We start from the raw sequence: 15,918 nt of genomic DNA, 5'->3' as shown, positions 1-15,918 counted from the left end.
GTGAGAGCCGATGCCACGGAATCACCAACGCATCCGTCCTGCCTGCAAGAGAATCCCAGGCAACCGGTAGGAAGGATTTCCCCTTCTGTAGGTTTTCGGGTATGAGCCATCAACTGAGGCTCTGACGCATCGCATGCGATAGGTGCATTGGAAAGTTTAATGCCTGCACCTTCCTGTTCCAGGTCAACAGAATACTGTGTTACAACAGTTCTGCTTGGAACTGCGCATAGGGAACTGCTTCGAATGAAGCCACCATCTTCCCCTGCAGCCTTATACAAAGGCGGACAGAAAGACCCTTCTTGGCCCTGACTGTCAGAATCAGCTCCCTTAGAGCAGTGATCTTTGCCTGCAGACACTTCAGTTAAGCAGGAAAACTGGGAACATATAGGCCTGCATCTCTGATGCCTATTGATATCAGAAATTCTCCTCCCTGCAGGACGGAGATTACTGTCTGAATTGATTCCAAACGAAAGGACTGCATCCTTGGGAATCGTTTCAGATCTCTCAAATCCAAAATGGGTCTGTCATCCCCATTTGGTTTTCGGACCATAGAAAGATTGGAACAAAGTCTCAATCCTTGATCCTTTGTGGGAACCCCCACAATGACCTCTTGCGACAAAAGTCGCTTTATCGCTAGAAGGAGCGACTGCTTCTCTTCTGGCTTTCTGGGAACACCTGATCTGAGGAAACGAGGAGAGGGACATTCTTGGAACTCCAGTCTGTACCCTAAGGTTACCGTGGAGATCACCCATCTGTCCTGGAAGTCCTTCTGCCAGGGCCCTGAGAGCTGCAGCAGTCTTTCCCCCCACTCGAGCAAGCGGGGCGCCCCTTCATGAAGAGGTCTTAGTGTCTTGCTTAGAAGACCTTTTCCCCCAGGATTTCTTGTGTCCCTGGGGTTGACTCTTGTTTCTTGCCCCATACGGAGGAGACCCTCGTGACTGCCTGGAGGCTGATGCCCCTGGCACTGGGGAAAGAGTCCGTTTAAAAGAGGGACGCTTACTCTTCTTCTTATCAGGTAAGAGAGTGCTTTTCCCACAGGAGATCATCTTGATATAATTATCCAAGTCCTCTCCAAACAACCTTTCACCACGGAAGGGAAACCCAGCCAGTAGCTTCTTACATGGTGCTTCGGCTGACCAGTTTTTCAACCATAAGATTCTACGTATATGCACCAACCCAAGCAAGAGGCGAGAGGTTTGCACGATAGAATCTCTAATGGCATCAACAGCATAACATAAAGCCGCAGGAAGGTTAGCAAACCCCTGGGCCTGCTGTTCAGGTAATACTTTGATGACCTGTTTAACATGGTCTCTTAAGTATTGACAGACTCCAATCGCTGCTACTGCAGGTTGGGCCACTGATCCTGCTAAAGAGAACACATCTTTCAATAAGAAGTCCATCTTTTTATCCACAGGATCTTTGAGCATCTGAGCGTTGTCTACAGGACAAGTCAGATTACTATTTACAGAGGAAATGGCCGCATCAATGGCCGGTATTCCCCACCTCTTAATAAACTTTTCTTCCATAGGATAAAGTGTAGAAAACTTTTTCGGCGGAAGAAATCGCTTATCTGGGTGATCCCACTCAGAATAAAGCAGCTTTTCAAGTAAATTATGAACAGGAAAAGCATGTGCTGCTTGGAAAGGTTTCAGTGACCCCAAAGCAGAAGAGGTTTCTGTAGTAGTTTCAGGTAGGGACAACTTAAATGTGGAGCGGACCAAACCAGTGAGGATCTGCACTAAGACTTTCTCCTCTTGGGAAGTCGCAGAGGGTCGCTCTCCACCTGAATCCTCCGAAGAGGAATCATCTGTCCCATCCCGATCCTCTGAAAGGGATTCATCTCCTTTATCCCAGAGCTCCTCTGACTGAGGGTCTTGGGAAGCAGAGGAAGGCCTTGTGCGTTTTCTTTCACTGCGTGAAGATGTAATCGCGGCCATTAGCTTTTTCTCTAATCCAGAAATGGTTGAGGAAAAAACTTCTTGTGTAATGTACACAGGGGCTGAAGTGCCGGCAGCAGATGTAGCCCCTAACCCCAATGGCTCTCCCTGTCCAGCTGCCCCTGGTCCCTCAGGAGGGGATGGTGTAGCAGACAGGGGGTCCTCAGAACCTGAACGAGACCCCCTAGTGCCTCTGGTTCTTGGGGTGCTTGAACCTCTTCTACCCATAGTGCAAAGCAACAAGGTGTGAGGTATCAAAAGCGAACACTGACTGCTGAGCGATGTAGTCTGGCTAAAAGCCTTGCTACCAAATGCCCAGTCCGGTGTTCTTTAGTAAATGCAGCCTAGGGGAATGCCTGTGTCCCACCTTACATGCGACTGTCAGCTCTGTGTCTCTCCAAAGCTCAGAGCACCTGTACAGTGTGCTTTAAATGGCCATGCTTTCTGGCACTGTGGGCGTCTGGGCACGCTGACGCTGTGCTGACGCCCCGCCCCCCCTTCCCCCCCCTCGTTTTTGAAAAACGAGCGCTTCCCGCGCGAGCCGACCCTTTCTGACAAGCCTGAAGGGAGGCTGGGGTTGGGGGAATAAGGAGGAGGCCGGCAGTGATGGGCCCTGCATCGCAATGCGGCTTCGGTGGCGGCGGCGGCGGCAGCGGCTGTGACAGTGCGGTCTCACCCGCCTTACAGCATACCTGAGCCTTTCCCTAGCCTGGGGGGACCATCCCAGCAGAGAAAACCCCCCACCATCTACCTTTGGAGCTGGAGGAAGAGCTAATGCAGCGGACGCTGAGACAGATCAAACATGAAAAGGTTTGTGCTCTTGGCAGCCCCCGGTGGTCACAATAGGCACAGCATGCATTCACCTTAAAGGAGAAAAGCCACTAGAATTAAAATTCTGTGGAATCTCCTCTTACCTTATCCAGGCCGCAGGGTTCAGTTTACACAGACCCAGCCTTCGCCTCTCACGGTGGGCTCCGTTTGTGGAAAAACCGTCAGAGACTGGGGCCCCCATCAGTAGGGGGATCCTTCAGTTCTGGGCCTGTAAAGCACCTCGCCAGAAATTAGGAAGTTTAAAGCCATTTTCTGATCCGCGGGTCCAGCTCTCTAAAAAGAGAAGCGTTACAGGTAAAACCTCGTTTCTTCGGACACGAGGCCCGGGTACCATCCAATTCGGCCATGAAAAGACACTTTGAATGGATCCGGTCGCCTGGCTTGCCCCAGTATAGGATCTTAGAATATTCCTTTTGGAGCTTCAGCACAGGACATCTTTACACGTCCAACACCTAAGACACTGGTGTAAAAACTGAGGTATCCCTGGAAGGGGAGGGGTTATATAGGGGGTTGAACTTCCTGATTAGGGTGTGACCAGTGTCCAATACCTAGTGATACCCTATAACCCATCAGTAATTACTGTGGCTCTGTGTCCCGTGATGTCCGAGAAAAGAAATAGACTTTAGTAATACTTTAATACTGGCAGGGGTGATTAATATGATCAGCTTTTATTTATGCAAAGCCTTTATCCCAAAAGGCAAAAAACTGTTTGCTGTAACTGATCATAAAGTGTAAGCTAGAGTTTTGCTATTGTATTCAAATGTGGTAATACATTTAAATAAACTTTTTTTTTTGTTCATTTTGGACAGAGGAAGGCAGGATTATAACCCCTGTCAGTTTATTTTTTGCCATCTGTGTCCCATCAGGGAGATTTCCCTTCATTTCCTGTTCCATAGCTAAAACAGAAGAAATGAGAAGAAATCCCTACAAATTAAGCAAATCCCCTGGGACCCCCCTCCAGATCACCAGAACTTGTGTCCCCATTGGAAGATTTTACCTCTAATACTTTTCTGGGGAAAACCCAATATCTGGAATTTTCTTTTACTTTCACTTTCAATGATAATGGTAAACAGGACAAATAGAGAGGGTGAATCTTCCTAACAAGGGCACAAAAAAAAAATTAAAAAAAAACTAACAAAGGTTCTGAGCCACTTCACTCTATCCAAAACTATAAAAAAAAGTTTTGCCTTTAGTTATACTTTAACACCCCCCCCCCCCCGGACTAAGAATGCTGCTGTGCCTCCTATGCTCATTCCTCCACAGTGGTGTCTCACTAATACAGAAATTGTGTTACTGGCCTGGATCACCAGATGAAAACAGAAGGAAAAAAGCCAAGGAAAAGAACACGAATGCAGCCACCACATCTAATAATTAGTAAACAGCAATATAATACATGTTTGGTTTTAGGTTTAATACCACTTTAAGAATACATATTTAAAAAAATTACAGTCACTTTAAATGTCAAATATAATTACTCTTTTTTTTTTTTTTTAAATACATCAGCTGTATTAACATAGATTTCTTCCATATGAAGGGGCAGGAAGCTGGTAAAATAGCCTAAAATATATCAGCATCATAATCTGCGAAGGTGAAACAGATGCTACACATGCCTATGACAGGAACAACTTTTATTTTAAACTTTTTGTTGGTGTATATCACCAAGAGTCACCTTAATCATCACAGTCTTCATGACAGTATCAGAAGCTCTGCTGTCTGGGACGATTGGCTGCTCTCCTTCACACTCTTCTTCTGTAGGAATGGCTTCTACACTGATCATAAATTCTGCAGAGCCTGGGTAGAACAATTATATTGTGTTAAAGACAATCCAGATTCAATCCTCTCCTGCAGCCATGAAAAGTTGGTGTGCCTCAAGGCAGACATATGTACGGTACTTTCTATGGTTATAGCTTATATACCCTAGGTGTTAAAGTTCGACTCCAACAGCTAAAAACATAGTTAAAATACACCTATGTGACCTGGCTTACCTGTCAAAGGATTTGAAATTCTGTGTAGCCACTTTTATGATCCAGGCTGTTTTTTTTGTTGTTAAAATAATTTAAAAAAAGGTTATACTTACCTGCTCTGTGCAACGATATTGCACAGAGCAGTTCCTTACCTTCTCTATGGCAGTCCCCCACTGGTGTTCTCGGCTCTTCCCTCCTCGTGGTGCCTCCTTAGCAAACTGGGTGCTAAGAAAGGAGGCACCCGTGCACATCCGCTCCCAAGTTGGGCTGTGTGTGTCCATAGACACATATTGCACTGGTAAGTCATGCCCCCGCTCCCTCCTCACAGGAGTTTGATTGACAGCCTATGGCTCCTGCTATTCTCAGTATCTCCTGTTAGACCAGGAAATGAGGGGAGTGGTGCTGGATAGACATGTGCAGAACAGAAAAGTTTGTTTTGTTTTGGATAGATTTGTTTAGTTTATTCATTTTCTAACGCATTACAAATTTTCGGGATGATTCAAATTCAGATCAGTTGACAAATGATCAACCAAACCAAATTCTATGTGAAGAATAGCTGGTTGTTAAGAAGCCGGCTGCCACGTCCTTAACAACCGATGACTCATCGATTCTGAAAACAAATTCGTCCAATATTGAGTCAACTGACCACTTCCTTTTTGGAATTTCAGAATTTGTTTTGTATTTTTTTTTTTTAGCATTGTTTATTCAAAATAGCATTATTAAATATTTATAAAAAAAAAAAAAAAACATTTACAAAAAAAAGAAAACAGCGTGGGGGTTTACATCCAGTATGGGATTAAAAATAAAAAATCAAAAAAATGGGACCCTACTGCCCCAAAGCTGCCCCTCCCCCATCTCGAGGGCATGTGACCCGGTATGGTTTGGGGGTGGGGCTTCTCCCTCGTCCACCCCCTTCCTGGCCTGCATGCTCTAATAAGGGTCTGGTATGGATTGGGGGGGGGGGGGCTCACGCTATTTAAAAAAAAAATTGTGACATGGGCTTCTTTATTTTTCATTGCTTGCACGACAGCAAGGATGTAAGGATGCAGCGGCCAGCTTCCTGGCCCGCTTAACAACCGACTATTTACATAGAATTCGGATCAGCCGATCATTTTTCGACCTATCTGAATTAGAATCATTCCAAAAATTTGGATTTCATTAGAAAAGGAATGAATGAAACTTATGAAATTTTAACGAAATTCATTACTAGTCATGTATCTGAATCTCCGAATAATCAAAAATTCACCCAAATTTAAATTCAGACCAATACAAATTGCACATGTCTAGCACAGGAGCCAAGACAGTAATGGAGCAGGGAAAGAAGTCAGGTAAGTGTTTAGGGGTGGGGTGGGTAGGACAAATAATGTTTTTTTCTTACCTTATTGCAGAAAATGCATTATGGCAAAAAAAAAAATAAAATAAAATAAAATATTAGACTTTACAACCACCCTAAGGAATAGAGTGGTGTCACTTCAGCAGAAAAAGTGAACCCCCTTGTTATGATTAGAGCAGTAGGAAGGACCAAAAAATGGATATCTCAGAGCAACAGGCACACACAGTTATAAGGGCTCTTGCACACAGTCATACGTTCGGGTTTATTGCTGTGCAGAGTAAAATACACCATAGGCACTTGCATTTACTGGCGCACACACATATGGGTGTATTTTTCAAAATGTTAAATTTACGTACACACCATGTTCTGTATTGCATGTAGGGATGAGCTTGATGTTTGCACTGCGAGATTTCTGTATGATGATTGGCCAAAGCATGCACCTGACCTGTCACAGCGGGCTCTGCTGAGAGAGCCATAATTGGCCAAAGGCAGGGTTCCTTTGGTCAATCATGGCTCAGGGGGACTAAGTCCACGCCCCACACTATACAAGTCTGCTTACATAGCGGCCGCCCGCATGTAGTGTTGGTGGCGTGGATGGAGAAATAGCTTGAGTTAGATTAAGCAGGCAGATTATTTAGTTTGTGGCAGTGTATTTGATATGCAGTATATATTATCTGGTAAAAGTGCAGCGCTAATACGAACAGTCAATACTAAGACCGTATGAGTGATGAAAAATACATATGCATATAATAACTCTTGTTAATATATATGTAAAAATTAACAAAAACTGAAGTAATGTCCACCAAGGTGATAAGTGAAAAATAAAATTGTAAGTGAAAAACTGAATCAAAACATATGCGCATGAAAAAATTAAGGCCAAAAAGAGGGTTAAGTCTATAAGCTGGTCCTGGCAGTTGTATATAAAGTCAGCTGGATGACATCATTGGAAGATCAATGGGAAAACGGTTGAGGAAAGTAAGTATGGAAATAACCACCACCGACTTAGCGGAATTAATGGACTCCATTAACTTGAGTCGTCAAGGCTTGTGGTGATACTTCACTGACTGATCAAGAACTTGACATCAGTAGTCACTGGCACGAATCGAGGACACTCACTCCTTCACTTCCATCAACAGGTTCCCAATGCCGTTACCAGATAAAAATTCTCACGGGGGGGCGGAACGAACCCATATATTCACACAATGTAACCAAGAAATTAAAAAAGGTTCCACATAGTGTGATATCGTTGCTAAAAAGTATTTATTAAAATAAAGATCAGGAACACTCACATTTAAAGTAGAGATAAAGGTGCTTGCAAAAGTACTGTAGGATAATGCAATGACATTGGCAGGGCTCACCCGACGCGTTTCGTCTAAAGAGACATCATCTGGCGTATATACACAGCACATTCAGCGGTGTACAGTATATAATACACTTCAGGTGGTATATATATATATATATATATATATATATATATATATATATATATATATACACACACACATACATACCTACACACACTCTGCATTCAGTGTAGCTTATATATACAGTGCATTCGGTGGTGTATATCTTCAAATAAACTTCAGGTGGTGTACACTGTATATAATACAGGGTGTACAGTTTCTAATACATTTCTGGCATTGTACACAGTATATAATACAGTGCTGCCGTGGTACAGTTTCTAATACAGTGCAGGTGGTGTACACAGTTACATAGTTACATATAGTTACATAGTAGGCGAGGTTGAAAGAAGACACAAGTCCATCAAGTCCAACCTATGTGTGATTATGTGTCAGTATTACATTGTATATCCCTGTATGTTGCGTTCATTTAGGTGCTTATCTAATAGTTTCTTGAAACTATCGATGCTCCTCAATGAGACCACCGCCTGTGGAAGGGAATTCCACATCCTTGCCGCTCTTACAGTAAAGAACCCTCTACGTAGTTTAAGGTTAAACCTCTTTTCTTCTAATTTTAATGAGTGGCCACAAGTCTTGTTAAACTCTCTTCTGCGAAAAAGTTTTCTCCCTATTGTGAGGTCACCAGTACGGTAATTGTATATTGAAATCATATCCCCTCTCAAGCGTCTTTTCTCCAGAGAGAATAAGTTCAGTGCTCGCAACCTTTCCTCATAACTAAGATCCTCCAGACCCTTTATTAGCTTTGTTGCCCTTCTTTGTACTCGCTCCATTTCCAGTACATCCTTCCTGAGGACTGGTGCCCAGAACTGGACAGCATACTCTAGGTGCGGCCGGACCAGAGTCTTGTAGAGTGGGAGAATTATCGTTTTATCTCTGGAGTTGATCCCCTTTTTAATGCATGCCAATATTCTGTTTGCTTTGTTAGCAGCAGCTAGGCATTGCATGCCATTGCTGAGCCTATCATCTACTAGGACTCCCAGGTCCTTTTCCATCCTAGATTCCCCCAGAGGTTCTCCCCCAGTGTATAGATTGCATTCATATTTTTGATACCCAAATGCATTATTTTACATTTTTCTACATTGAACTTCATCTGCCATGTAGTTGCCCACCCCATTAATTTGTTCAGATCTTTTTGCAAGTTTTCCACATCCTGCGGAGAAGTTATTGCCCTGCTTAGCTTAGTATCGTCTGCAAATACAGAGATTGAACTGTTTATCCCATCCCCCAGGTCGTTTATGAACAAATTAAATAGGATTGGTCCCAGCACAGAACCCTGGGGAACCCCACTACCCATCCCTGACCATTCCGAGTACTCCCCATTTATCACCACCCTCTGAACTCGCCCTTGTAGCCAGTTTTCAATCCATGTACTCACCCTATGGTCCATGCCAACGGACCTTATTTTGTACAGTAAACGTTTATGGGGAACTGTGTCAAATGCTTTTGCAAAATCCAGATACACCACATCTATGGGCCTTCCTTTATCTAGATGGCAACTCACCTCCTCATAGAAGGTTAATAGATTGGTTTGGCAAGAACAATTCTTCATGAATCCATGCTGATTACTGCTAATGATACCGTTCTCATTACTAAAATCTTGTATATAGTCCCTTATCGTCCCCTCCAAGAGTTTACATACTATTGATGTTAGGCTAACTGGTCTGTAATTCCCAGGTGTCAGGTCACCTAGAGGCTGGGTGACAGATGCACACCGTTGGGATCAGGAGTGCACCGCAAGGTAGTGGACCCTATGGCTGACTGCTGCGGATTGAACCCTGGGAGGTTCAGGAAGCAGGTCTACTGGATCACTGATACAGATCCCACTGGGAGCTAGAGCATAGATTCCCCAGGGCGCGGAGTCTAAGAGCCAGCAGGTGTTCACCAGAGCCTTTAATGGTAAGGATGGACTGCGCTGCAGTCTGGCTCCAGGTCACGGCCCCCAGGGTCTCACAGCTCACGCTCACGGTAGACTACAGGAGAAGAGGAAGGAGGCAGCAGGCTGGAACAAGGAAAGTGGACAAGCCAAGGTCAGGGCCACAAGCAGACAAGGACAACAGAGTACACGCCAAGGTTCAGGGTCACAGGCAAACAGGGATGGTCGGGAACACGCCAAAGGTCAGGGTCACGAGCAGACAGGAATAGTTAAGAACAGGCCAAAGTCGGTAACAGGAATCAGATGTAGGAAAAACAGCAAGTACACACAGAGGCTAACACACAATGGTTGATCAGCACTGCTGGCTTGCAGTGCACAGGTTAATAAAGGGTTCCCTGATAGGGCCTGGGGTGGGGCCATGCTTAGAGAAGAGGTTACAAAAGCAGTCAGGTGAGGGTCAGCTGGTCTCTAGAGATGAACACATGGAGACAGGTATGCTGATCGACAAACTCTATTGCATAACCATGACACCAGGGATGTATTTTGGGCCCTTTTTAAATATTGGTGCTACATTGGCTTTTTTCCAATCAGCTGGTACCATTCCAGTCAGTAGACTGTAAAAATTAGGAACAACGGCCTGGCAATCACTTGACTGAGTTCCCTAAGTACCCTCGGATGCAAGCCATCTGGTCCCGGTGATTTATTAATGTTAAGTTTCTCAAGTCTAATTTTAATCCTGTCCTCTGTTAACCATGGAGGTGCTTCCTGTGTTGTGTCATGAGGATAAACACTGCAGTTTTGGTTACTGAAGCACCCCCATTCCTTCCTCATTCTTTATGGGGCCAATATGGTCAGTCCTTCCTTTTTTACGGTTTACATACCTAAAGAATTTCTTGGGATTTTTTTTGCTCTCTTCCGCTATGTGTCTTTCATGTTCTATCTTAGCCGTCCTAATTGCACCCTTACATTTCTTGTTGCATTCTTTATAAAGTCTGAATGCTGAGGATGATCCCTCAACCTTGTATTTTTTGAAGGCCTTCTCCTTTGCTTTTATATGCATTTTTACATTGGAATTAAGCCATCCAGGACTTTTGTTCGCCCTTTTAAATTTATTACCCAGTGGGATACATTGGCTAATACCCTTATTTAATATACTCTTAAAGCAAACCCATCTCTCCTCCGTGTTCTTTGTTCCTAATATTTTATCCCAATTTATGCCTTTTAGCAAGGTTTTCTAGTTTAGGGAAGTTAGCTCTTTTGAAATTCAGTGTCTTTGTATTCCCTTTATGTTTCCTATTTGTGTGATTTATACTGAAACTAATTGACCTGTGATCGCTGTTACCTAAATTGCCCCGTGATTTCCACTTCCGTGATCAGGTCTGTATTGTTGGTAATCAGTAGATCCAGTAATGCTTTATTTCTAGTTGGTGCGTCTACCATCTGATCCATAAAATTGTCCTGCAAGACATTAAGGAACTGGCGAGCCTTAAATGAATGCGCGGTTCCCTCCGCCCAGTCTATGTTTGAATAATTAAAATCCCCCATTATGATAACGCTTCCCATCCTTGCTGCTAATCCAAATTGTGATAGGAGATCTGTCTCCACTTCCTCCCTCAGGTTAGGGGGCCTATAGCATACCCCCAGTATTATTTTCCCCTTAGCTTCATCCCTTTGGAGTATATAATACAGTGTAGTGTGGTGTTACAAAAAAAAAAAAAAAAACATTATGTCCGGAAGGTCACCAAAGAGAGGCAGATGCTCACAGGCCACTAAAAGAGGGCAAGCAGCCTCTGTGTTTACAGTTAACAGTGGTGGTTGTGGAAATGGTGCATCCTCTGCAGGTGGACGTGGGGCACGCTTGTCCTTTTTTTCTGCTGATAGCTGTGTTATTGAGCCACAATAGTTGGTGGAGTGGATAACGAAGCCGTCCTCATCCTCCTCATTCTCTGTCACCCAGACTCAGAGCAGTTTGCCTTCCAACGCAGCCCCACTATCATGCACGGTGGAGTCCCCAGAATTTTTTTGACCACAGTGTCAGTTACATGCTGCTGGAGGATGCGCAGCGATTTGAAGGCTCCGATGTTGGTTCTCAGGTTGAGGAAGGGAGTAACGTGAGCCTAGAGAGAGGGGGTGCCACAAAAGGACAAGACACTGGCAGTCATGTTCCCCCAGCTGCGGCATACTGCCAAGTTTGCTCCAGTGACGAGAAGGGAGGGGACGATGAGGTCACTGACTGTACTTGGGTGCCTGAGAGAAGAGAGGAGGAAAGTGAGGAGGAAGAGGTGGCACTACTCCAACGAGGCAGGATGTCCTTCAGGGGACAGCTTAAGGGCAGCCACCCTATTGCATCATGCTGCAGAGCTCCGCAGGCGCAGGGTGCTGCTGACTCCCCACTGACTTTTAAAAGTTCCTTGGTGTGGGCCTTTTTCAAAACATGTGCAGTAGATCACACCATTGCTGTTTGCAACCTATGTCTGAAGTGGATCAAGCGTGGCCAGAACAGCAGCCGCTTGGGCATCACATGCTTGACCAGACATATGACGGTCTGTCATGCAGTCCATTGGCAACAGCAATGGAAGACCCACATCATAGAAAAAGGCAGACTTCTCCTTGCTCCTCATCTGGGATCTCCAACCCTACTATACTCCCAGTCCTCTCAAAAACCTGCACTGAGATGAATGAAGGTATAGTAATAGGTTTCACAAGTACTTGCAGCTAATCTGCTAGCAGTACACTACCAATTGATTTCAGCAGGCAAATTTCCCTACCCAAGTTGCTGAACCGTAATTAAGAAATTTGGTCCCAACCATCCACATGCTCAAATTGCTAGCACTGCAACTGCTGCCTATTCAGCTGGTAGACTCTGCCCCCTTTCGTGAATTTGTGTAATGTACCACAGTGGCAGATTCCAAAATGGCATTTCTGTTCATGCAAGGCCATTCCGGCTCTCTACCGGCATGTGGAAGGCAATGTTTTGGCCTCGTCTGACAGGGCGGTCAGCCGTAAGGTTCATTATATTACTGCTGATTTATGGTCCAGCAGGCATGGGCAGGGACGTTACCTTTCCTTCATGTTGCACTGGGTAACTCTGCTGCAGCTGGGAAGGATGCAGGACAGGGTTCAGTGTTGGAGCTTGTTCCACCACCACTCCTCCAAAAAGCTGGTGGTGATTCTGCCACAACATCTGTTTGCTCCCCTCCTTCCTCTTCTTCCTCTATGGCCTCTTCTGCAGAATTGTCCTCTGAACCAGCAGTGCTTCCTAAGCGTTCAAGGGGCTACGCAAGCAGTCAGGCTAAAAGATCCCATGCGGTGCTTGAGTTGGTCTGCCTAGGGGACAAGAGCCACACTGGGGCAGAGATTCTGTCTGCTCTGCAGGGTCAGGCTCAGAGGTGGTTGATGCCACACCAGCTTGAGCCAGGATAGGTTGTATGTGACAATGGCATTAACCTTCTCTCTGCCCTCCGACAGGGACACTTGACCCATGTTCCATGTTTGGCGCACATCCTGAATTTGGTGGTGCAGCGTTTCTTGACCAGGTACCCAGGCTTATAAGATCTCTTGAGGCAGGCCAAAAATGTCTGTGGTAATTTCCGCCGGTCATACAATGCCAGTGCTCGGCTGGCTGACATTCAAACAGAATGCACACACAGCAGAGGGCCATCAATGAGTACCTGTGCGAGTATGGCACCAGGACAGGGTCTGTTCTGTCACCATTTGAGGAGGCCACAAGGATGGTGAGGGCAAAAAATCCATGCATCAGTGACACTGTCCCTCTAGTCTTCCTGCTGGAGCACACGCTTCGTGGAATCATGGACAGGGCACTTGAGGCAGAACAGTGGGATGCCTTTAAACAATGTTTCAGTCCTCAGCGCCAAGGTTTGATTCAAGAAACCATCGTTGGCATCTGCATTATATGGTGCAGCAACATCTAGGGGCACGAGCAGACTTGGAGCCCTTTCCAACAGAGCATCCACTGGGTTACTGGGTCTTGAGGATGAACCACTGGCCAGAACTTCCTCAATATGCAATCAAGCTACTGGCCTGTCCTTCATCCAGCGTGCTTTCTGAACGTACAGTGCTGCTGGAGGGTTTGTAATGGATCAAGGAGTGCACCTGTCCACAGACATCATTAATAGGCTCACATTTATAAAAATGAATCAGTCCTGGATCAGCAGCTATCAAGCACTTGATCCTCATGTAACTGACTGAATTTGCTATGGATCTGGGATCCTTTGACTGCCTATCCTATTCCTCCTGAATTTTGATGATGCTAGCTTCCAACAATATTTTTGGTTTAGGGCACCACCACCACCCAAGACCCAATTTTTCTGCCCTGTTTAACAGGGGCATGTAATTACAATTTCTGAAATAATATTTAACAGCAGGGCCGGGCCCATTCCTGTGCCCAACAAGAGTAATTGTGAGGGCTTACAGTGTTCTGGCACCATCAAAACCAAAGGCTCAATTTTTTTATATTTTTATGTATATACTGCAGTCCGTATAGTATATACTGTATACTGCAGTTAAAAGTATATAGTGCCTGGGGGCCCTCAACTCCATTAAAAAAAAAAATTGGCACGGGGTTCCACTTAATATCCATACCAGGCCTGAAGGACCTGGTATGGATTTTGGGGGGGACCCCCACGCCATTTTTTTTTCTTTTTTGGCGTGGGGTTTCCCTTAATATTCATACCAGACCCGAAGGGCTTGGTAATGGACTGGGGGGCGGGAAACCCCCTAAATAATTTTTTCAATTATTTTTTATGTATATTGCCGGGATTTTTTTTTTTTAGCTAGTTTCCTGCAGTATATTAGCACCTATTTCTCTCCTACTTTTTTTCCCCTCTCTTAGCTAATTTCCTGCAGTCTATCAGCACTTATTTCTTTCTTATACATTTATTCATTTTTTTCTCTCTTAGGTTGTTTCCTGCAGTCTATTAGCATCTATTTCTCTCCTATATAATTTATTCATTTTTTTCTCTTAGCTAGTTTTCTGCAGTCTATTAGCACCTATTTCTCTCCTACATCTTATTTTTTCCTTCCTCTCTTAGCTAGTTTCCTGCAGTCTTTCAACACCTATTTCTTTCTTATACATTTATTCATTTTTTTTCCTCTCTCTTAGCTAGTTATGCTACACAGCATGCGAGCTGGACTAGCACCTGACTAGTGTGTATGAGGATTAACCAGAGAGTCACTCACCTTGAGCGGCTTTTCTTGTTTCATTGAGGGGTTACAGTGTTCTGGCACCACAAACAACTAAGGCCCAATTTTTCTGCAGCGTATATAGTGCAGTCTGTATAGTATATACTGTATACTGCTGTTAAGAGTATATAGTGCCTGGGGGACCCCCTACCTCATTAAAAAAAAAATGTTGGCATGGGGTTCCACTTAATATCCATACCAGACCTGAAGGGCCTGGTATGGATTTTGGGGGTATCCCTACGCCATTTTTTTTTTTCATTTTGGCGCGGGGTTATCCTTAATATCCACACCATTTTTTTCAATGATTTTTTTTATGTATATTGCTGGGATCTAGAAATACATTACAGCCGCAAACAATTTTGAATAAAAAAATTCTTTAGAAATGTAATTTTGCTGTGGGACAGTGAAACACATCAGAACGATGCGCTAACTTACAGGCAGACTAAGGGAACCCCTCAGGCACGATATTTAAAGGAATATTTAATTTTTATTGTTTCACTTTAAGCATGGATAAAATCACTGCTCCTGAAAAAAGGGCAGTTTTTAAAACTTTTTTGCATTGATAAATATCCCCTGGGGCAGTACCTGGGTCCCCATACACTTTTTATGGCAATAACTTGCATATAGGTCTTTAAAATGAGCACTTTTGATTTTTCATGTTCATGTCCCATAGACTTTATCGGTGTTGCCGCAAATTTTTTGCCTGTTCGCATGTTCTGCTATAAACCGAACCGGGGGGTGTTTGGCTCATCCCTAAATGCATGTCAATGTGCAAAATTACACTGCAGCTGTGGCTCTTAGGCATCACAGCAGGCATATTTTAATCTGTGAAGCTAATACGCCCTAATGTACAGCCCTGTGCAGGAGCTCTATCACATGCCTCCTGGGATATCTGTAATATACTGTAGCAATCACAGGAGGCAGCAAGACCAAGTTGGGCCAAAAACCAAGTAGTGCTGCCTCGCAGCACAAAAACTAACAAAGGAAAAAATAATTATATATTAGCATTTGTGTAAAGTGGAGGAGGGAGGGGGACACAAATTAAGCAAATCTTTGGTTGGTGAGTTAAGCTCTGTTATAAGCAAGCTACTTATTTTAGGTGGAATTTCCCTGGAAAAATATTTTCCCAGTTTTTTGTGTTCTTTGTATTTGTGTTTTTTTTCCTCTAGTTTTTTCTGTAAGTAGAACCCTAGTGTGTGCTAGAAGTTAGTATAGGAAAGCCATACTCTGACTCACTTTTCTAAGCTGGTAAGTCTTAATTGGGTCAGAGTTTTTAGAGTTCAGGGCTGGGCGACTCATCCTGGCAGCTCTCTGGTGCCTCCCCCTGGTCTAGAAGGTTGGAGAATCTTCTAGAACT

At 44.3% G+C, this 15,918-nt stretch overlaps 1 protein-coding gene across 4 annotated transcripts in view; it reads right to left on the bottom strand.

The window, feature by feature from the left end:
• The window catches only part of LOC141105859 (alpha-2-macroglobulin-like protein 1), a 236,430-nt gene that overhangs the window by 77,800 nt on the left and 142,712 nt on the right, over positions 1–15,918 (bottom strand). For all 4 annotated transcript variants that reach the window (XR_012235667.1, XM_073596004.1, XM_073596005.1 and 1 more), the window contains one exon: positions 4,438–4,559. Coding sequence is in view for 3 of the 4 variants with exons in the window: in XM_073596004.1 (XP_073452105.1) it covers positions 4,438–4,559 (122 nt within the window). In the remaining variant the exon portion in view is untranslated. The remainder of the gene's footprint in view (positions 1–4,437; positions 4,560–15,918) is intronic.

Source organism: Aquarana catesbeiana, linkage group LG08 (assembly GCF_042186555.1).
Source record: "Aquarana catesbeiana isolate 2022-GZ linkage group LG08, ASM4218655v1, whole genome shotgun sequence".
In the NCBI taxonomy this organism is placed as follows: domain Eukaryota; kingdom Metazoa; phylum Chordata; class Amphibia; order Anura; family Ranidae; genus Aquarana; species Aquarana catesbeiana.
Note: the sequence above shows the minus strand (reverse complement) of the source record. Positions and strands in the feature narration are given on the sequence as shown.